Below are 22,018 nucleotides of genomic sequence, written 5' to 3' on the forward strand. Positions count from 1 at the left end.
ACTCAATCTTCCCAAGTAATCCAGAAACACAGATAAGAGCTTACTTTCAAAGTCTCCCAAAAATGTTTTCAACCAGGGCCTAAACTGGCCTTGGTGGCAGGACAATTCTGTACAGGGTGGGACTATCCAGAGCAAAGCAAGTATATCACATACCATTCGGCACCCTGGCCCATGAATACCAAATACCAGGAAGACCAGCAGTCATTGTGATAGCTAAGTATTTGCAAGCACATCTGGAGGCAGTGCTGCCCCCAGACAGGAGATACCTGACCCCTTCCAGGAAGATGGAACTTGCAGAGTTCATGATCACAGTAATAAATAACCATTAGAAGAGGATCCAGCTACACCACAGCATGGAAAACCAGGACACTGGGCTTCAGAAACCACTGAAAGCTACAGAAGAATTGCATTAAAAAACAACAAGGCTTCCAATCCAATTAAAAAAATGAACAAAGGATCTTAACACACATTTTTGAAAGAAGACATACAAATGGTCAACAGGTACACGTAAAGGTGTACAACATCACTAATCATTAGGGAAACAAAAATCAAAAACTCATGAGTTCATGAGTTCAGGCCCCACATCAGGCTCTGAGCTGACAGTACAGAGCCTGTTTGGGATGCTCTCTCCCCCTCTCTCTCTCTCTGCCCCTTCCCTGCTCTCCCACAAACTCTCAAAAAAAAAAAAAACTTAAACTGTGTTGTATAAATTTGAAAGTTGTTAAGAGTTCTCATCAGAAAGAAAAAACTTTTTTTTCTTTTTGCTTTTATATCTATATGACATGATGGATGTTAACTAAACTTATTGCATTAATCATTTCACAATATATGTAAGTCAAGTCCTTGTGCTATTAAATTGATGCAGTGCTATATATCAATTATATTTCAATAAAACTGGGGGAAAAAATAAGAAGGCCCCTTCGGGTTCCAGAAGTATGCTAGGAAATGTTTAATATGAGCCAGGGATACAGACCAAAAGAAATGGATGCAGGTTATGTCAAAAGATTCAAGAGCCAACTGGATTGGCTCCTATTGACCAGGGAATATCAATTACAATAATAACCACAATAAGCCCAAAACCAATAAATTGTACTTAAATCTATGAATTCCAGGAGCACCTGGGTGGCTCAGTTCGTTATGTGTCCCATTGGGGCTTAGATCATGATCTCACAATCCATGAGTTCGAGCCCCTCATCAGGCTCTGCGCTAACAGCTCAGAGCCCAGAGTCTGCTTTAGATTCTGTGTCTGCCTCTCTCCCTTTGCCCCTCCTCTACTTGTGCGCACATTCTCTCTCTCTCTCTCTCTCTCTCTCTTTCAGAAATAAACAAATACTAAAAATAAATAAATAAATCTATGAATTCCATAGTAAATAAGTCCATAATAAATAACAAACTTTTAAAAGCTAAATGCCCTTTAGGAAAAGTGGTTAATTCTACAACCAGAGCAAAGAAAATAGAAGATAAAACTGGAATATCTTATAGAGTAATAAAGTAAGAAAGAGCTCAAGAAAGGTTAGGGACATGTCAAGGAACAGAAAAGCCAGACTGAGAGAGCTCCCAATCACCAAAGCTGGAACAAAGTGAGCAATAACGAAAATTACAACAGTATTCAATCACAACCTACAGAATAAACATCTGCTAGTCTGCACCTATATGAATAAATGAGTAAATTAACAATGAAGAAGAAAAAAAATGGCTCTTCCAAGAATTCTACTTCATAAATACAGAAGGAAAGAGGTAGGGGGAAAGTCACCATTAGAACACCACCACAATTATTACTGCAGGCAAGATCCACCTCCGGGTCCTAAAATTGGAGGGCAAAATTTTGAGGAGAAGTAAGATACCTACATAGTCTCAAAATATCTACCCTAAGATACTTATTTTTTACAACAGGAAAAAATAATAAATCTACAGTGGAGAAACCCAGCAGACATCATCCTAACTAAGAGATCAAAATTAGTGTCATCAATAAAAGATATATGGGCATCATATACACCCTGATATCATATAGTGAGAAGGCAACACTTCAGTAGTATTCCTGCCAAAAAGCCAGTCTCAATCTAATCATGAGAAACACACCAACCCACGTTAAGGGAAATTGTATAAAATAACTGACCAGTAGGTGGGAATGCCAGAATGGCAAATGAGGACCCTCATATAAATTTGCTCCTCCATAAGAGCAACACTGGCAAAATTTCCAAACTAACTTTTTCATAAACCTGGATTTTAACAAGTAAGGCTAGCCACAAGCTGAGCGGAGTTTATTCAAGAAAAACCGTTGAACCTCAATAACCATACTAGGATTTGTGGTATTTTAACTTGACCTATTCCCATCCCCCTCTCCCTAGCTCCATAGTACCTATGAAAATCACCTGGCCTGATGCCACCAGAAAGGGTACATGGAGTTCAGAGTTCCTCAAAAAGTCCCAACCCCAGAGCAGTGTTGTAACTGGAGCTGATTTGAACCTCGCTCTATGGGAAAAGCCCTATACCCAGGGCATCCATTGAAAATAATAAGCAGCAACTGTTCAACATTGCAGTTACCTGAAGGTGATACGCCAGTTGAGGCAAAAAACACAAACGTATTTTTTCATAATTGTCTCTTCTCCTATGTGGATTTAAAAGACAATGCCATAGAGCAATAATTATAAATCTGTGTTAATAGACTTATAATGTATAAAGATGTAAATTTATAGGATACTAATAGCACCAAGGAGGGGGAGAAAATAGAATTATACTGACCAAATTTTCTAAACACTAGGAAACTGTTAGTATTAATGTGAACTACATTATTTTAAATTAAGATGCTACTTATAATTCCTGTAGCACATAAATATAAAAAAAAGAAACAACAAGGAATTAAAATGGTACACTAAAAATATATTTACTTAAAGAAAGCAGTAACAGAAGTCTATGGAATAGAAACATGTAAGAAATCACATGTATAGAAATCACATAGCAAATTGGCAAACATAAATCCTACCTTGTCAGAAATTATATCAAATGTTAAGCAAAAGGCAATCAAAAAACAAAAATTGCAAGAATAAAAGTTTTGAAATACATAACTCAATTATATGCCAACTTCAAGACAAACACTTTAGATTCAAAGACAAAAATAGGTTGAAAGTAAAAGGATAAGAAAAGATATACCATGGAAACAGTAACCAAGAAAGCTGGAGTAGCTATATTAATTTTAGATAAAATAAATTTTAAGACAAGAATTGGTATAGACAAAGAAATGCATTTTATAATAATAAAAGTATCAATCCATCATTAACACATAAAAATCTTAAAAACCTATGTATCTGACAGCCCCAAAACACACGAAGCAAAAGCTAACAGAAGTGGAAGGAGAAAAACAATTCAACAAGAGTTGGGAAACTTTAAACACCCTACTTTCAAAGATGACTAAACCAGTAGGCAGAAGATCAACAAGGAAATAGAAAATGTAAATAACATTTTAAATCAACTAGACCAGGGAGCCTGGGTGGCTCAGTCGGTTAAGCCTCCAACTTCAGCTCAGATCATGATCTCATGGTTCATGAGTTCAAGCCCTGCATCCAGCACTCGGCTGTCAGCACAAAGCCGGCTTTGGATCCTTTGTCCTCTTCTCTCAACCCCTGCTCACTCTCTCTCTCTCAAAAATAAACACTAAAAATATGTTTTAAAATAAGTAAATCAGCTAGACAGAACAGTAAATCAGCTAGATATCTATACAACAGAATATACATTTTTCTCAAGTACACAGGGAACATTTCTGAGATTAGATCATGAAACAAGTCTCAACAAATTTAAAGGATTGATATCACACAAAGTATTTCAATCGAATGAAATTAGAAATGAGTAACAGAAAGAAATTTGAAAACTTCACAAATGTGAAAATTAACAAGACATTACTAAATAACCAATTGGTCAAGGAAAAAAATCACCAGGGAAACTGGAAAATATTGAGACAAAGAAAAATGAAAATATGATACATCCAGTGTTACAGAATGCAATTAAAGTAGTTCCTACAGGGAAATTATTGCTGTCAATACCTACATTAACAAAGAAAAAATGTCTCAAAAAAATAGCCTAACCTCCTACCTTGAGTACCTATAAAAAGATCAAACTAAACCTAAGGCAAACAGAAGGAAGGAAATAATAAATATTAGAGTAGAAATAAATAGAGAATAGAAAAATAGAGAAAAATCAACAATACAAAAAAGTTGGTTCTTTGACAAGATCAAAAGAATCATAAAATCTTTAGCTAGAATAACCAAGCAAAATTAAGAAAGTTCACATTGTTAAAATTAGTAATAAAAGATGATACATCACTACCAATCTTACAGATATAAAAAGAATTATAAGGGATGATTATGAACAGTTGTATGCCAACAAATAAGATAAATTTAGATGAAATGGATGTCCTAGGAACATAAAAAAGTACCACAACTGACTTAAGAAACAGAACATCTGAATGTACCTCTAACAAGTATTGAGATTGAACTAGTGATTTTCAAACTCTCCACAAAGGAAAGCTTAAAGTACTATTCAATGTTGAATTCTTCCAAACATTTAGTGAAAAATTAATACCAACTCTTCACAAACTCTTCCAAAAATGAGAATAGTAGCAATGAAGCCAATATAGTGTTTTCTTTAGAGCAAAACCAAAGATACCCACACACTCCAATATCCCCTATAATATAGAGATGCAAAAAGGTTCAACAAATACTTTTAAACTGAATCCAACAAATTATAAAGGAATATTCTCCATGACCATGTAGGACTGATCCCAAGAAGCAAAACAGTTTTTTTTTTTTTTTAATTTTTTTAACGTTTATTTTTGAGACAGAGAGAGACAGAGCATGAACGGGGGAGGGTCAGTGAGAGGGAGACACAGAATCTGAAACAGGCTCCGGGCTCTGAGCTGTCAGCACAGAGCCCAACGCGGGGCTCGAACTCACGGACCACGAGATCATGACCTGAGCCGAAGTCGGCCGCTTAACCGACTGAACCACCCAGGCGCCCCGAAAGCAAAACAGTTTTAACATATGAAAATCAATCAGTGTGATACACTGTATTAATTTAATAAAGGACAAAAGCCACATGATCATGCCACTAGATGAAAAACAGCATTTAACAAAATCTAACACTCTATTTAAAAGGAAAAAAAAAAGTTCAGCAAGGTAGGAATAGAAGGGAACTTCCTCAACCTGATAAAGGCATTTATATAAAAGCCAAAGCTAGCACCATATTTCATGGGAAAAGACTGAATGTTTCTCTCTCATATCAGGAACAAGACATGATTGTTTAGAGAAAATCCTAAGGAATCCACAAAGCAAGTACTAGCACTGATAAATGAATTAGCAAGGTGGCAGGATACAGGATCAATATGCAAAAGAACTGACCCACTCCACAAAGCATTAAAGGAAAAACTGTTCAAATCTGAATTTTTAAAAAACTTAATAGCTTTGTGCTAATGTTAATTTCTTAGTTTTTACCACTGTAGTACAGTTAAGTAAAATGTTATAGTTAGAAGAAGGTACATAAGGCATATACAGGAATTCTGCACTATTGTTGCAACTTTCCTACAAATTATATCAAAATAAGGTTAAAATTTTTAGAAAGCCAATTGGTTCCCATCAGAAGATCCTGGGGATCCAAACTGAGCACTTATCTCTCTTTTCCTATGATCTGTACCACTAGGAAACCAGGTAGTTGATGAGGCGAAGGGTCTTTTGATAAAAGTATTCCCAATAATAAATGAAAGAATTAGATCATCAACATTTGGCATCCAGTAACAAATTAATGGATGTAGGCAACGGTCATCAATGGCTGCTAACACCAGAAAAAGAGGGACAGAGGAATATTATGTTCCTCTTGATAGAAGTGCACAACACCATCTATGAATGTGGTTTTGACCAAAAAAAGAAAAGAAAACCAAATCTGTACCTGAGGAAGTTCTGACAAAGCATCCAGACCAATCTACACTAAACAGGAATTACTGCCCAAAGAACATGTCACGTGATATCGCAGGAAAGTAAGAGGCAATATTCAGGCCAAGGGAAAACCTACAGTATAAATAACTCAATTTCTTCAAAATAAATTGCAAGGAGGAAAATGAGAAAGAAATGGTTTAAGAGGGGGATGTCAACAGATTAAAGGAGACCTAAAAGATCTATCAGCCAATCACAGTGAGACCTTATTTGGATCTCATTCAAACATACAGATAGAAAAAAATATATATGGTATTTATGAGACAAGTGAAAATCTGAACACAGATTAGAGGCTTAATAGTATTAAAGAATATAAATTTAGGTATAATAATTATACTGCAGTTTAGTTTTAAAAATATTGCAGGGTACCTGGCTGGCTCAGTCAGTAGAGCATACAACTCTTCATCTCAGGGTTGTTGAGTTTAAGCCCCACATTGGGTGTAGAGATCACTTAAAAATAAGATCTTTAAAAATAATAAAAATTAGGGGCACCTGGATGGCTCAGTCGGTTAAGCCTCCGACTCTTGATTTGGGATCAAGCCCCATATTGGGCTCTGTGCTGACAGTGCAGAGCCTGTTTGGGATTCTCTCTCTCCCTCTCTCTGACCCTCCCCTGCTCTCTCTCACTTGCTCTCTGTGTTTTAAATAAACGTTTAAAAATGAAATGAAATGAAATGAAATGAAATGAAATGAAATGAGTCATTGCTTTTCTAAAGATAAATAATGAAGCATTTACAGAAAAAACTATCTGGGATGTGCTTCAAAATAAAAGGGAAAGAGGGAGTGGGTAGGACAAACCAATGTTGGCCATGAGCTGCTAACTGTTGAAACTGAAGGATGGTTTATTACAAGTGCAATTCTCTATATGTGCAAATAGAATGAAATTAGAAATCTATAACAGAAAGAAATTTGGAAAATGCACAAATATGCAGAAATTAAGACATTCCTAAATATCTAATGGGTCAATGGAGAAATCATAAGGGAAATTAGAAAGTACTTTTAAGTGAATAACATTTTCAACTATTTTTTAAAAAATGAGGCTTACTTCTCCTACAGGTAGGGGTTGCAAGTACAAAAATAACAATAAAAGTGCAGCCAGAGCAGAACTGTGGACTTAAGCTGTGGTGCTGCTGTCTAAGAGGGAGAACTTAGGCAAGCTATCTATTTCTTAAAGCCTCAGTTTCCCCATCTGTGAAATGGAGGTGTAAAAAGTAAAGGGGATGTAAAAAGTAAAGGGGCTATTGGTAAGACAAGATGAAGTTATGGCCTCAGTGTTCTCATATGTGAAAAGTGGGGATGTGAAAATATGGCTGTTGTTAGGTTAAGATGGAATTACACGTACAAAACACTTGTCTCCTATCAACAAGTAAAAAAGAACTGCCCCATGAACAAGACTGCCTTCTGAAGGCAACCAAGATTGTAGGGAAAGAAAGGGTTTTTTTCTACAACTTGACAACCATGAGTGCAGTCACAAATGACACATGGCAGGTGTCAAAAGAAAAACAACTTCTAAAAACCAGGTGAATGGCAATGTCCAAATATTATCCAAGTGTCCTCCAGCCTGGCATGTGTGAGGGGCCTTAAAGAGGACATTCATTATCTGAGCATGTTCCTGTCTCCTGGATCTTATCCTGGTGTCTGCTTTTGTGAATCTTTTACTCCAAATAAGATAAAGTTGCTATGCTTCCAGGGAAAAGATGTTTCTGCTGCTGACATGAAGGCAAGATGTTTCCTGCCCAGGAAAGGGAAAGAAGGAGAAGGAAGACAAGATAAATGAACAGAAAACAAAAGGAAAACTTTGCTGGGTCTCATTTCAGGCTCTTCTGAAAAAACAAATCATGAAGACCAGGGTAAGCAGGTTGGGACAGATAAACCCAGTGAGCTGGGGAAATGAAGTGAGAATCAAAGGAAAGGGAACAGACAAAATTAGAGCAATTCCAAGATAAGCATTAGAGTACCCCTTGATTACCTCTTTTCCCACAAGATAATGGAAAGACACCAAGGCACCATACTCAAATACAAGTACAGAGCCCAAATGATTCTGGAAAAAGTCATCTCAGATTATTTCATGCAGAAACTCTGTTTCCACCATTCTGGAGACAGACATTGGAAGGTGTCATTAAGACTAAGTCATTTAAGTCATTACAGGGGGGAGGAGACAAGACGGCAGAACAGCATGGAAGTTTTTTTCTGTGTCTTGCATCCATGAAATACACCTAGACCAACACTGAACCATCCTACACACCTAGAAAACTGATCTGAGGATTAATACAACGATCTGCACAACATGAACCACAGAACTCAGCAGGTACACAGCAGGTAGAGGTGAACTGGGGGAGAGAAGCCACAGAGGGCAGGGAGCTGCTTTTGCGTGCAAAGAGACGATGGGGGGGGGGGAAGACTCTGGAAAAAGCACCCCCCCACCCCCCGCAAAGCAGCTGGAGAGAAAGTGGAAAAGCAGAAACAGCCATAGGGCCTGAACTAAAAAGGGAGAAAGGAGAGGGTTTAAATTCCATTAATACTATAAACAGGGGGAGCACAGAGTCTGAAACTCCTCAGCTCAATACCTGGCAGTGCTCTGGTGGGAAGAGTGAATCCCCAGGAAGAGAGTTGAGTCCAGGTGTCTTCTGGCCACATAGGGAGAGGCAGTTCCCCTGATGGGAGAATACCTGGTAGAGGCTGTGTGGGTACCCCAAAGGCAAGGCCCCAGTGGACCGGGGAAAACAACCACATCCACTGGTGCTGCAACGTCGTTCAGGGTGAAGCCTGGTACCAGATGCGTATTGTGATTTTCCATAATCCCTAAGACGCTGCTGCTACACTATCTCATGGACTTTTTTCTGGGTCGGGTGCCAGCCCGTCTCTGGGCATCAGTAGCAGCACGGTCCTGCAAACATTCCTGGATGCGGCCTGCACCCAGCCATTGCTTGGTGAGACCCTCCTGTAGAGGGGCAGAATGGGTCAAAGACACAGTCCCTTAGAAGTAAGGGGTCGGGAAAAACAGCTGCATCTGAGACAAAACTCAGGAGGGAGGGTCTGCCTGGGGCTTGGTCACAGACTGTGTAAAAGTGGGGAGTGGAAGGAAGCCGAGGACAAAGGACAGGTGCGCGACTGTTGATTGGGGAGAACAGAGTTCCCATACTAGAAACTGGGTAGCTGGGTGATGCCATTTTCACTGCTCCCACGCACACACACCTACAATTGCCACAACAATCCACCCCAGAAAGCTAAGCAGCGCCATCTAGTGGAAAATGGAGCCATTACACTAAGCCCCGCCCAACTGGGCCAACCTCACTCTTCAGGAACAGAAGTCTCTCCACCTGCTTAGTTTATGGACTATAAAGCACTTCATAGTTTGACTTCTAGGGGAAAACAAAGTAATTTCAGTCATATTTCAGTCTGTTTGCAGGTCGATCTATTCAATTTTCTTTCGTTTTTTTTTTCTCTTGTTTCTTTTCATTTTTTAAATACAGAAAGAGAAGAAACTCATTTTTATTTTCTATTTTTATTAAAAATATTTTTCTTTAATTTTTTCTACTATATTTTTTACTTTTGTGTAAATTTTTTTCAAATTCTATTTTACCTCCATCATTTCATTTTACTCTACTTCACCGTATTCATTTATTCAAAGTTTCAAACAATTTCCTTTTTTTTTCTTTCCCCTTTTTTCTCTAATCTATCAAGCCCCTTGCAACAGCCAGACCAAAACACACCTAGGATCGAGCATCATTTATTCAATTTCTTTTTGTATGTTTGTTTTTAATTTTTTAATTTTAAATTTTTTTAATTTTAATTTTTTTTAACCTCATTAATTCTTTTTCTCCCTTCAAAATGATGAAATGAAGGAATTCACCCCAAAAGAAAGAGCAGAAAGAAACGACAGCCAGAGACTTAACTAACACAGATACAAGCAAGATGTCTGAACCAGAATTTAGAATCATGATAATAAGAATACTAGCTGGAGTTGAAAACAGATTAAAATCCCTTTGCACAGAGACAAAAGAAGTAAAATTTTGTCAGGATGAAATAAATAATGTTACAACTGAGCTGCAATCTTGAATGGATGCCGCGGCGGCAAGGATGGATGAGGCAGAGCACAGAATCAGCAATATAGACGGCAAATTTATGGAGAATAATGAAGCAGAAAAAAAAAGTGGGAGATTAAGGCAAAAGAGCATGATTTAAGAATAAGAGAAATCAGTGACTCATTATAAAGGAACAACATCAGAATCATAGGAGTCCCAGAAGACGAAGAGAGAGAAATAGGGGTAGAAGGGTTAAGTGAGCAAATCATAGCAGAAAACTTTCCTAACCTGGGGAAAGACACAGACATCAAAATCCAGGAAGCACAGACAACTCCTGTTAGATTCAACAAAAAACAACTATCAACAAGGCATATCATAGTCAAAATCACAAAATACTCAGGCAAGGAGAAAATCATGAACTCAGCAAGGGAAAAAAAAGTCCTTAACCTACAAGGGAAGACAGATCAGTTTTGCAGTAGACCTATCCACAGAAACTTGGCAGGCCACGAAGAAGTGTGGCAGGAGTGTGGCAGGATGTATTCAATGTGCTGAATCAGAAAAATATGCAGCCAAGAATTCTTTATCCAGCAAGGCTGTCATTCAAAATAGAAGGAGAGATAAAAAGTTTCTCAGACAAACAAAAATCAAAAAAGTTTGTGACCACTAAACCAGCCTTGCAAGAAATTTTAAGGGGGCCTCTCTGAGGGGAGAAAAGATGAAAAAAAAAAAAAAAAGACAAATGAAGACCCAAAGCAACAAAGACTAGAAAGGACCAGAGAACACCACCAGAAACTCCAACTCTACAAGCAACATAATGGCAATAAATTCATATCTTTCAGTACTCACTCTAAACGTCAAAGGACTAAATGCTCCAATCAAAAGACATAGGGTAACAGAATGAATAAGAAAACAAGATTCATCTATATGCTGTTTACAAGAGACCCACTTTGACCTAAAGACACCTTCAGATTAAAACTAAGGGGATGGAGAACCATCTATCATGCTAATGGTCAACAAAAGAAAACCAGAGTAGCCATACTTATATCAGACAATCTAGACTTTAAAATAAAGACTGTATCAAGAGATGCAGAAGGGCATTATATCATAATCAAGGGGTCTATCCACCAAGATGACCTAACAATTGTAAACATTTATGCGCCAAATGTGAGAGCACCCAAATATATAAATCAATAAATCACAAACATAAAGAAACACATTGATAGTAATACCATTGTAGTATGAGACTTCAATGCCCCACTCACAGCAATGGACAGATCATCTAATGAAAAAAATCAACAAGGAAACAATGGCTTTGAATGACACACTGGACCAGATGGACTTAACAGAAATATTAAGAATATACATTCTTCTCCAGAGCACATGGAACATTCTCCAGAATAGACCACATAATGGGACACAAATCAGGCCTCAGCAAGTACAAAAAGATCGAGATCATACCATGCATATTTTCAGACCACAACACTATGAAACTTGAAATCAACCACAAGAAAAAATTTGGAAAGGTAACAAACACTTGGAGACTAAAGAAGATCCAAAGAATGAATGGGCTAATCAAGAAGTTAAAGAGGAAAAAGTATATGGAAGCTAATGAAAATGATAACACCACAACCCAAAACCTCTGGGACGCAGCAAAGGCAGTCATAAGAAGAAAGTACATACCAATCCAGACTTTCCTAAAGAAGGAAGAAAGACCTCAGTACACAACCTAACCTTATGCCTTAAAGAGCTGATAAAAGAACAGCATATAAAACCCCAAACCAGCAGAAGACAGGAAATAATAAAGATTAGAGCAGAAATTAATGCTATTGAAACCAAAAACACAAAACAGATCAATGAAACCATAAGCTGGTTCTTTGAAAGAATTAACAAAATTGATACACCACTAGCCAGTTTGATCAAAAAGAAAAAGGAAAGGCCCAAATAAATAAAATCAAAATGAAAGAGATCACAACCAACACAGCAGAAATAAAAACAATAATATGAGAATATTATAAGCAATTATATGCCAATAAAATGGACAATCTGCAAGAAATAGACAAATTCCTAGAAACATATATACTACTAAAACTGAAACAGAAGAAATAGAAAACTTGAACAGACCCATAACCAGTAAGGAAATCGAATTAGTAACCAAAACTCTCCCAAAAAACAAGAATCCAGGGCCAGATGACTTTCCAGGGTAATTATACCAAACATTTAAGGAAGAGTTAACACTTATTCTCTTGAAGCTGTTCCAAAAAATAGAAATGGAAGACAAACTTCCAAACTCTTTCTATGAAGCCAATATTACCCTGATTCCCAAACCAGACAGAGACTCCACTAAAAAGGAGAAGTATAGACCAATTTCCCTGATGAACATGGATGCAAAAATCTTCAACAAGATATTAGCTAACTGAATCCAACAATACAGTAAAAAAATCATTCACCATGACCAAGTAGGTTTATACCTGTGACGCAGGGCTGGTTCAATATCCACAAAACAACATGATTCATCACATCAATAAAAGAAAGGACAAGAACCATGTGATCCTCTCAATAGATTCAGAGAAAGCATTTGACAAAATACAGCATCCTTTCTTGATAAAAACCCTCAAAAAAGTAGCGATAGAAGGATCATACCTCAAGATCATAAAAGCCATATAAGAAAGACCCAACGCTAGTACCATCCTCAATGGGGAAAAACTGAGAACTTTCCCCCTAAGGTCAGGAACAAGACAGGGATGTCCACTCTCACCACTGTTTTTCAACATAGTATTGGAAGTCTTAGCCTCTGCTAAGACTTTCACTGTCCACAGATGATATGATACTCTATATAGAAAACCCAAAAAATTCCACCAAAAAGCTGCTAGAACTGAGTCATGAATTCAGCAAAGTTGCAGGATATAAAAGCAATGCACAGAAATCGGCTGTATTCCTATTCACCAACAATGAAGCAACAGAAAGAGAAATCAAGGAATCGATCCCATTTACAATTGCACCAAAAACTATAAAATACCTAGGAATAAATCTAACCAAAGAGGTGAAAAACCCATACACTGAAAACTATAGAAAGCTTATGAAAGAAATTGAAGAAGACATAAAAAATTGGAAAAATATTCCATGCTCCTGGATAGGAAGAACAAATATTGTTAAAATGTAGATACCACCCAAAGCAATCTACACATTCATTGCAATCCCTATCAAAATAACACCAGCATTCTTCACAAAGCTAGAACAAAAAAATCCTAAAATTTGTATAGAACCAGAAAAGACCCTGAATAGCCAAAGCAATCTTGAAAAAGAAAACCAAAGCAGGAGGCATCAAAATCCTGGCCTTGAAGCTATACTACAAAGCTGTAATCATCAAGACAGTATGGTACTGGCACAAGAACAGACACTCAGATCAATGGAACAGAATAGAGAACCCAGAAATGGACCCACAAACATATGGCCAACTAATCTTTGACAAAGCAGGAAAGAATATCCAATGGAATAAAGACAGTCTCTTCAGCAAGTGGTGATGGGAAAACTGGACAGCGACATGCAGAAAAATGAACCTGGACCACTTTCTTACACCATACACAAAAATAAACTCAAAATGGTGAAAGACCTAAATGTAAGACAGGAAGCCATTAAAATCCTTGAGGAGAAAGGCAAAAACCTCTTTGATCTTGGCCACAGCAACTTCGTACTCAACACATCTCCAGAGGCAAGGGAAATAAAAGCAAAAAAGAACTATTGGGACCTCATCAAAATAAAAAGCTTCTGTATGGTGAAGGAAACAATCAGAAAAACTAAAAGGCAACCGACAGAATGGGAGAAGATATTTGCAAATGACATATCAGATAAAGGGTTAGTATCCAAAATCTATAAAGGACTTACCAAACTCAACACCCAAAAAACAAATAATCCAGTGAAGAAATGGGCAAAAGACATGAATAGACACTTCTCCAAAGAAGACATGCCAATGGCCAACTGATACATCAAACAATGCTCCACATCACTCATCATCAGGGAAATACAAATCAAAACCACAATGAGATACCACCTTACACCTGTCAGAATGGCTAACATTAACAACTCAGGCAACAACAGATGTTGGCAAGGATGGGGAGAAAGAGGATCTCTTTTGCATTGCTGGTGGGAATGCAAGCTCATGCAGCCACTCTGGAAAACAGTATGGAGGTTCCTCAAAAAATTAAAAACAAAACTAACCTACAACTCAGCAATTGCACTACTAGGTATTTATCCAAGGGGTACAAGTATGCTGTTTCGAAGGGGCACATGCACCCCAATGTTTATAGCTGCACTATCAACAATAGTCAAAGTATGGAAAGAGCCCAAATGTCCATCGATGGATGAATGGATAAAGAAGAATGTCTGATGGATGAATGCCATCGATGGATGAATGCAGCATTACTCGGCAATTAAAAGAATAAAATCTTGCCATTTGCAACTACATGGATGGAACTGGAGGGTATTATGCTAAGTGAAATTAGAAAAAGACAAATATCATATGACTTCACTCATATGAGGACTGTAAGACCCAGAACAGATGAACATGATGGAAGGGAAGCAAAAACAATATAAAAACAGAGAGGGGGACAAAACATAAGAGACTCTTAAATATGGAGAACAAACAGAGGGTTACTAGAGGGGTTGTCGGAGGGGGGATGGGCTAAATGGGTAAGTGGCATTAAGGAATCTACTCCTGAAATCATTGTTGCACTATATGCTAATTTGTATGTAAATTTAAAAAATTAAATTAAAAAAATTTTAAAAAGACTATATTTAAGTCATTACAAAGGGAATGGAGGCAAAAGGGGGGGAAACATTATATAATGACTCAGGCAGAGTATGGAGCAAAGGGTCACAGGACAAGGGAGCCAGAAGGGGAATGCAGACCTGGGTTCAACAGCCCACTTGACAACTTAGGAAACAGAGTGCAGGTGAGGCAGGGGGCTTATGCAGCACCCCCACCTCAAGTTGTACCCTTAGGAGACCTGCTCTGTTTCTGGGAGCAGGGAGCAGGTTTTCTTGTTTAATGAAGTATTACCCACTTCCCTTAAAAGTGAAGACAAGGATGAGAGTGCTTTCTTACATGCATGGTCCCTGCTTCTTCCCTTTGGCTCTCCTGGGCAATATTCCCTTCTCGGAATGTTGCTTCTTCAACTTCCTTATCAATGTCCTTCTCAGACAACTATTCTCTGTTTTCCTGACCCCATCACCACTCTCCAGGCTGATTCTGTGTTCCCATGTCCTCTCCTCCTTCAGCCCTGCCAATCTTGCACCCTTCAACCATTTGTTCCCCTCTCAGCCCAGGCCTCTGGTGACACCAGCCTTGTCCCAGATGGCTGCTCAGTAAGCCCCCTTTCTTTCCACCTGTGGACCCTCTGGCCAGCCGCAGCCAGCACCAAAATGGTCTGTATGACCAAGAAGACCTTTCTACACCCTCCCCAACCCACTAGACCACAAATGCATGATGCTCAAACTGACCATTTCTACCAGCTGGGAGGTCACTGATAGGACCCGACCCCCAAGATCACCCACCTCTCTAGCTCTCTCATCCCACTGAGCATGGCTCAGGAGAATTTTTCTAAATACCACAGTATGAAATCCATGAGAGGATACAATGGGCTCAGGACATGGAAGCAAAGGACTGCTTCTCAAACTTCTGTGTGTTAACAAAGCTTTGATGAAGACACCAGCTTTCCCACCTCCACAGGCTAGAAAGCATGGGGTGGGGGCTGGGGAAGTTGCATTTCTCACAAGTCTGATGGGGATTCTCATAAAGAAGGAACCCTAGGACCATGTTACTGAGAGAAACACCACATAAATAACTGACACACTGCAGGCTACAGTCATAACACAGACATGTCCAAAAGAAGCCACTATCCAGAGACGGTGTCAGCGGATAAGGCTTCCCCAACTAAACTTTGCTCATGCTCTGCATTTACACATGCTTTGACTAAACACCCCTCTGCACATCAACCAGAGAAATGATGCAGCACAGAACAGACCTTGACTGCTCACAACTGTGCTTCCCATTGTCTCTCTAGTAACCAAAGGCACGGAACAAACTTTGGCCTGACATAAAATAAGTCATCTTCTGGGCCACTCTGGCTGGTCCCAATGCCAGGCACCTGAGATCCTGGGCTTCAAGAATGCACCTTACTCCCCCCTCCCCACAAAAAAAATTATGGCCTGGCTGCAGTCTTAGGCTGCCCTGACCCTGTCACGTGCCCCACCACCACCACCACCATCCTGTGTTCTCTCAACTGTGGCATCTGCCCTTCCCGCCCCTTGTCTGGCCACATCCTCCCTGGTCCTCACTCATGCCCTCCTCTGGGAGGCCTCTCCTCACCTGCATCCTTCAATGCTAGGCTAGGAGCCTTGTCCTGGCCCCAGCCCATGGACACGTCCTGCATAGTGCAATCAGTCCCCACAGGAAGCTCCGGGCGAGACCCAGCCTCCTCCTTTTCTATCCCAGGGTGTGGCTAGGGCATGACATGGTGAGGAGCAACTCAGGGCACTGGTTTGAGTCAAAGCACAGAACTTTCAAGGCAGCTACACACAGCCTGGAATGCAATGGGTGCACAAGTCACCATTCTCAGAGGACAGGGGAGGGCTCGGAAATCCACATTACTCACAGCTCAGTCCTAAAAACACCAATCACAGACTTTCTAGGCCTGGAAGAGTTTGGCTTCTGAACAAGGATGACTGTCCTCCAGATAGTCTTCGTCTCCACAAACAGCTACCACCCCTCTTGCACATGGGACCTTCCTAAGGAGAGGGCCCCTTCTCTGCCCAGGAAAGCATTCAAGAAATTCAACTTGGGAGCTGGGAGACATTTAGCAACTTCTCCTGAAAGCACCATTATCTCTGAGGACCTGCCCCTGAGGGCTGTACTGATTATTTAAGAATCCCAGTCTGGTCAGGGTAGAAGGTGAGGAGAACATGGACAGGTGTGGTCCAAGGGGAAGATGAAGGTTTCAGAATCCTATGAAACCTTTTGAAGTCAAGTAGAGAGAACTGCGTTTGGGTCCCACTCTATTTTCTCATCTGCACATTTGGGGTGATGGTGGTTTTAAGGGTCAAATGACTTAATGGATTAAAAACACTCTGTCAACTGAAAATATACTATATTTCCTGAGGCCTAAGTATTTCTGAAAAGGAGGCTACCGGAGCTACTGGCTCACTAATAACAGGAAGTGGTGTGTGTGAAGACTCAAACCTGTGACAGTCCCACCAGAGTTCTGTCTTGCAGAAGACAGATGTACAGCTCCCAGAATCCTCACACTAGGGACACAGGATGTCTGTGTAATAGATGCCCCCTCCCTTCTTATTCTCAGGCTTCTTGTGAACAAGAGCCAGGAAATCCCACAGCCCTATCCACATCATGCTTGCCTACTGGGCAGTGGGTGCCCCTTGAGAACAAGAGAGCATTACTCAAAGTATGAGACATCATTAAATAAGCATCACTTCTGTGCTAATTAAACACTCAGATTCCTGGGTCCAATCCCAGATGAGTTTGGTCAGAAACACTGGCGATGGGAGCCTGAGAGCTGTAATTTTTAACAAACTCCTCAAGTAATTTTTATATAAATTTAAGAAGCACAAGCACCACCAATGTTGGAAAAGCTGTAAAACTGATAAGACCTGGGTTAAATTCTAGTACCACTTCATTACATAGCAGCTGTGTGGCCTTGGGCAAGTTACTTAACTTCTCTGAACCTCAGTTTACTCATTTGTAAAATAAGTATGAAGCACAACCAATGTTGCTGGGAGGGTCAGAAATACAACTCTGCATCTAAGTTATCCTAAAAAGTAGGAATAACCATGACTCCCATCTTTTAGGGGAACAATCTGCCACTGAGAGCACAAGGTATTTCCTAGAAGCCCCTCACATGTGACAGAAGCCAGACAAGAGTAATGTCCTTAACTCAGCGGCCCACATCAGCCCCCTACACCAGGACTCAAGCAAAGTGAAGAGGAGGGAAAGATGGGATGAGCTTTGGAGAGAAGTCCAGACCATCTGCCTTCCTGAGGGGTTGGATTGTTGAGGTGGGCTCAGCTACTGGGCACAGCTCCAAGATGGATCTGGAGTGGCTCTTTGGGGATGGATAGTCTAAAGGGAGAAAAGACACCAGTCACTCCGAGCCTGAGGGTCCAAAACTCTGGGAAGGTGCAGGGAGTGAGAAAAAGCCCAATGGAACGACATTCCCTAATACCAACCATGGGCAGGGCTGGAAAACCCCTCAAAGCCTCAGTCTTTACGTTTAGAAACGGGCTAATTTTTAGAAAATTAACAATAAACAGTCAACTATGGAATGGTGCTCAGTGGGTGGCCTGCTCACAGCTCACATCAATGGATGGCAGCTGCTATTATTACCTCTGCTTTTTTAATATGTCTGTGCTGGTCACACCAAAACTTGGTGGCAGTTTCACTGTTGTTCCAAGAAGAGATGTTACCTAAGCCTGAGCTTTAGGTACCTGTGTTGGTTGCTAAACTTGTTAAACAACCTATCCTAGAGAGCCTCATGGAAGACTGGGGCTAGGACTTCAAACCAGAGCACTGGGGGGGGGGGGGGGGGGGGGGGCGGGGGGGGGGACGGGGGATGGATTTCCCTCCTTTTTACTTAAAAGGCGGGAGCGGTGGGGATGAGGACGCCCAGTGGCCGCTGGATTCCAGCCCTGGGATCATTCTGGTTCGGACATGGCATCTCAGTGCCAAGCAATCAGGGACAGGGTACCCTCCCGCGCTCCCAGGAGCAATGGAAGTCGGACCCTTCGCCCCCACTCGAGCGGCTCTCTGGGCACACCCCGCCCGGTGCCATTCACACAGAGCCCAACACCAAGTTATCGGAGAGCCGTGGCCCTGAACTGACCCCGCGCTCCACTGCTCCGAGCGCCCAACTCACCGGCTGTAGACAAGGCAGCCCAGGTGGTTGATCTCGTGGTCCGAGCGGTGGCGGCTGTAGTCCTCCCACAGGTCCTTGAAGGCAGTGACAGCCAGGATGAAGAGCACGGGAGCCAGCGCCAGGCCGGGCTGGAAGGCATTCACCGCCGGCACGAAGTTGAGCAGCGCTATGAAGACGAAGTACACATTTGCCAGGCGGTGGAACTGCTCGAACAGGTTCTTGGGCAGGAAGGACAGTAAAGTGTACTTGGTGGTCTTGAGCCGGTTGTCTGCCAGGTGCTGGGTGCCCCCGCGCCGCCGCCGCCGCGCACCCTTGGTCGCGCCCGCCGCGGGGTCCTCGACGCCCGGGGGCGGCAGCAGGTTGGAGCGCACCACGCGCGTCCTGCCGTCCCCACGCCGCCGCCGCCGACGGCGACGACCTGGGGACCCGGGCTCCTGGGACGCCGCCGCCGCCGCCAGATCCCGCTCCATGGCCGCGTGTCGCCGCGCCCGGCTCCTCCGCCGCTCGCGCCTGACCGCGCCAGCCTCCTAGGTGATCATCGCCGGCGGCTCGGGCGCGGCGGCGCGAGCTCCCAGCCTGCGGGACGCAAGGAGACGGCGGTCAGCGCCCGCCCCGCCCAGCCCGCCGGTCCGCAGTAGCGGCAGGGCGCAAGCGGGGCGGGGCGGGGCGCGCGCCGCATAGAGCCCCCTTGTGCTGGCGCCCTCCCGGCCATTTCCGCCGCCGCAGCTCCTGGCCCCGCCTCGCGCCGCGCCAGGGCTGGAGATACCGTAGATAGCGGGAAAGAAAAAAAGCCCGAGCTGGAAACTTAGAGCAGTTTGGTTTCGTTTCCCAGAAGCATCAGTTCAGTCCCAGAACGTTAGGAACGCGCCTTGTCTCCGGTAGGAGAGAGGAAGCTGCAGACTGTGAAAGAAAAGGCACCGCAGTTCTCTGGCAGCTGCCAGGCTCTTCTTGGGCCAGCCCTGCTTCCTGGGCCCAGGACGAGGAAACAGTTTGGGGACCCGGGTTAGGAGCCTCCTTCTGGAATCAGCTAGAATCAAAATCCAAATGAGCCATGGTATACCACTGCTCCAATTTTTGAATCTTATTTATCGAGAATATCTGCTTTAGGGGAGAGCCCAAGAAGTCGGAATTCCGTTGCCTCTACGCCCTTCCCTATCCCTGCTCAACCTCCACCTACTTTCAGATTCACTTTTTCGGTGAACTTTTTCTTTTCCCTGATCATAGCCGCCTTTCCTTACTTCCCTAAATAGGCTTTTTTTTTTTTCTTTCTCTTTCTTTCTTTCTTTCTTTCTTTCTTTCTTTCTTTCTTTCTGTTTCTTTCTTTCTTTCTTTTTTAATTGAAGGGAGGACTATTTCGCAGTGGAAAAGAAAGACAGGTTTGCAAGTATTTTTCTTTTCCTCTCTGGAAAACCCTGAGAGCTAAAATATCCCTGTGTGCTGCAGTTTTGAGGAGGCCTTTATGAGAAACTGTGACAGGGAATTGCAAGTGGTTGTTGGGAGGGCAGGTGAAGACCAGCGGTGGCAGAAGTTTGGGGCAAAGGCTGCCTTTAGTACTGATGGGCAATTGGAGAGGGGAGCGGGTAAACGATGGGTGTAGGAGAATATGCTGGGTATGGCAGAAGATATGGGGGAGTCCCCACTCCCGCAGTAATGCTCTCCCCCAGATATACCACAGCTGTGACAGTTAGCCTTCTGCTTTGGAAGTACAGAGATAAGAAGCAGAGATTCTTGCTGAGGAGACTCTGGCTGGGAATTTGGGTGAGAAGAGCCATTATGGGCACTGTCTGTCTTTGATTCTGAGAGCTGTTGGCCTCCTCCTGTAGGCCAGCCCCACCTTTCTCTTCTTGCATTGGGATACTCAGTCATTGCCCAAGAGACCACCTTAGCAGCCTCTGCCAGTGCTGGGTTCATCCCTCCCAGGCCTTCTACAAGTCACTTCCTAAACTTTACTCAAATCATTTACCTATTCCCCATGATACTCTTACCTCCTGTACCCTGGTCAAACACCATCCAGCCATGCCAGGGTCTCACATGTCTACAGGGAGCCTTGCCAAAGACCACAGTATTTATCAGAATCCAGCATAAGGACGGTAGAGTGACAGGTACTAAGAAAATGATGCATGCCATATATCAAACCTCTCCCCTGTGCCATTTCTAGGGGTATAATATTAATGTGTAGAGGCCTGGGTCAGAGAAAGATTTGGCTAAAGTACCTGCATTTTCAGGGAAAGAAATCAGATCTCACAATGAACCAATGGCATCCCAAAATGAGTGTTAACAGCAAATGAAGGACTACAACTTCCCTGGTTTCCAAGGACTAAGACCTCATGGACTCTTCTTTTCCTCCATTACCTAACCCAGTGAGGCCCCAGGGCCTCTATTTCCATAGATGCCTCCATCCCTGTAGGTATCCCCAGTGTGGCCCCAACCCTCTGGGAGGGTTTCCCTGCCTCCCAGTCTCCTTGCTTCAGCCAATCCACGTGTTGACAAAGTGGTCCCTTGATCTCCTGGACCCCTTCACTTCATTTCTTTACCCTGGAGCTTACCGGAGTCCCCTGTTGCTTACAAAGTCAAATGCTGACTCCTCAGGCAGAGGTCCTTTGAGGCCCTCAGGGGAACTGTCACCAACTTACTGATTTAACTCCACCCCTCCCTACCCAGGCCCAGCCCCAGGGCAAGAGGTTTCCTTACCCTTCTCAGAACAGGCCTTGTTCATTCCCATCTACATTCCGCTGTAAGGTTCCAAGATTCCATGAGTCACACTGCAGCTCCTGAAGCCTAGAATCTTTCCCCACTTGCTCTTCACCGATCCAAATTCAGTATTTCCGCTAAGTCCTCACTCAACTCATCTCCCAGAAGGTTTCCACACTGCATGATCCATTGAACTTCATGGAATCACTTCTCTTCTGACTTATGTGCATTGGTATGTAAACCTCCCCTTAGATTGCTCTGCAGGGGTTTTGAGCTTAGATGTCTTCTGCCAGTTAAACTCTCAGACTCTTGACTGCCTGGGCCTGGGCCAGGGCCAGGCTTGGGTGAACTCTGAGCTGACTGTCTGGACCACTGAGCTCTGATGAGGTCCTGCTGCTGGGCT

General features: G+C 42.2%; 1 protein-coding gene across 1 annotated transcript in view; it reads right to left on the minus strand.

Annotated features, from left to right (window-relative positions):
• The window catches only part of ATP10A (ATPase phospholipid transporting 10A (putative)), a 190,428-nt gene extending 170,785 nt beyond the window's left edge, over positions 1-19,643 (minus strand). The window contains 1 exon segment of the mRNA XM_027067869.2: positions 18,925-19,643. Coding sequence (XP_026923670.2) covers positions 18,925-19,394 — 470 coding nt within the window. The 5' untranslated portion in view covers positions 19,395-19,643.
• Between the last annotated feature and the right edge of the window lie 2,375 nt (positions 19,644-22,018).

This window comes from Acinonyx jubatus, chromosome B3 (genome assembly GCF_027475565.1).
Source record: "Acinonyx jubatus isolate Ajub_Pintada_27869175 chromosome B3, VMU_Ajub_asm_v1.0, whole genome shotgun sequence".
Classification (NCBI taxonomy): Eukaryota; Metazoa; Chordata; class Mammalia; order Carnivora; family Felidae; genus Acinonyx; species Acinonyx jubatus.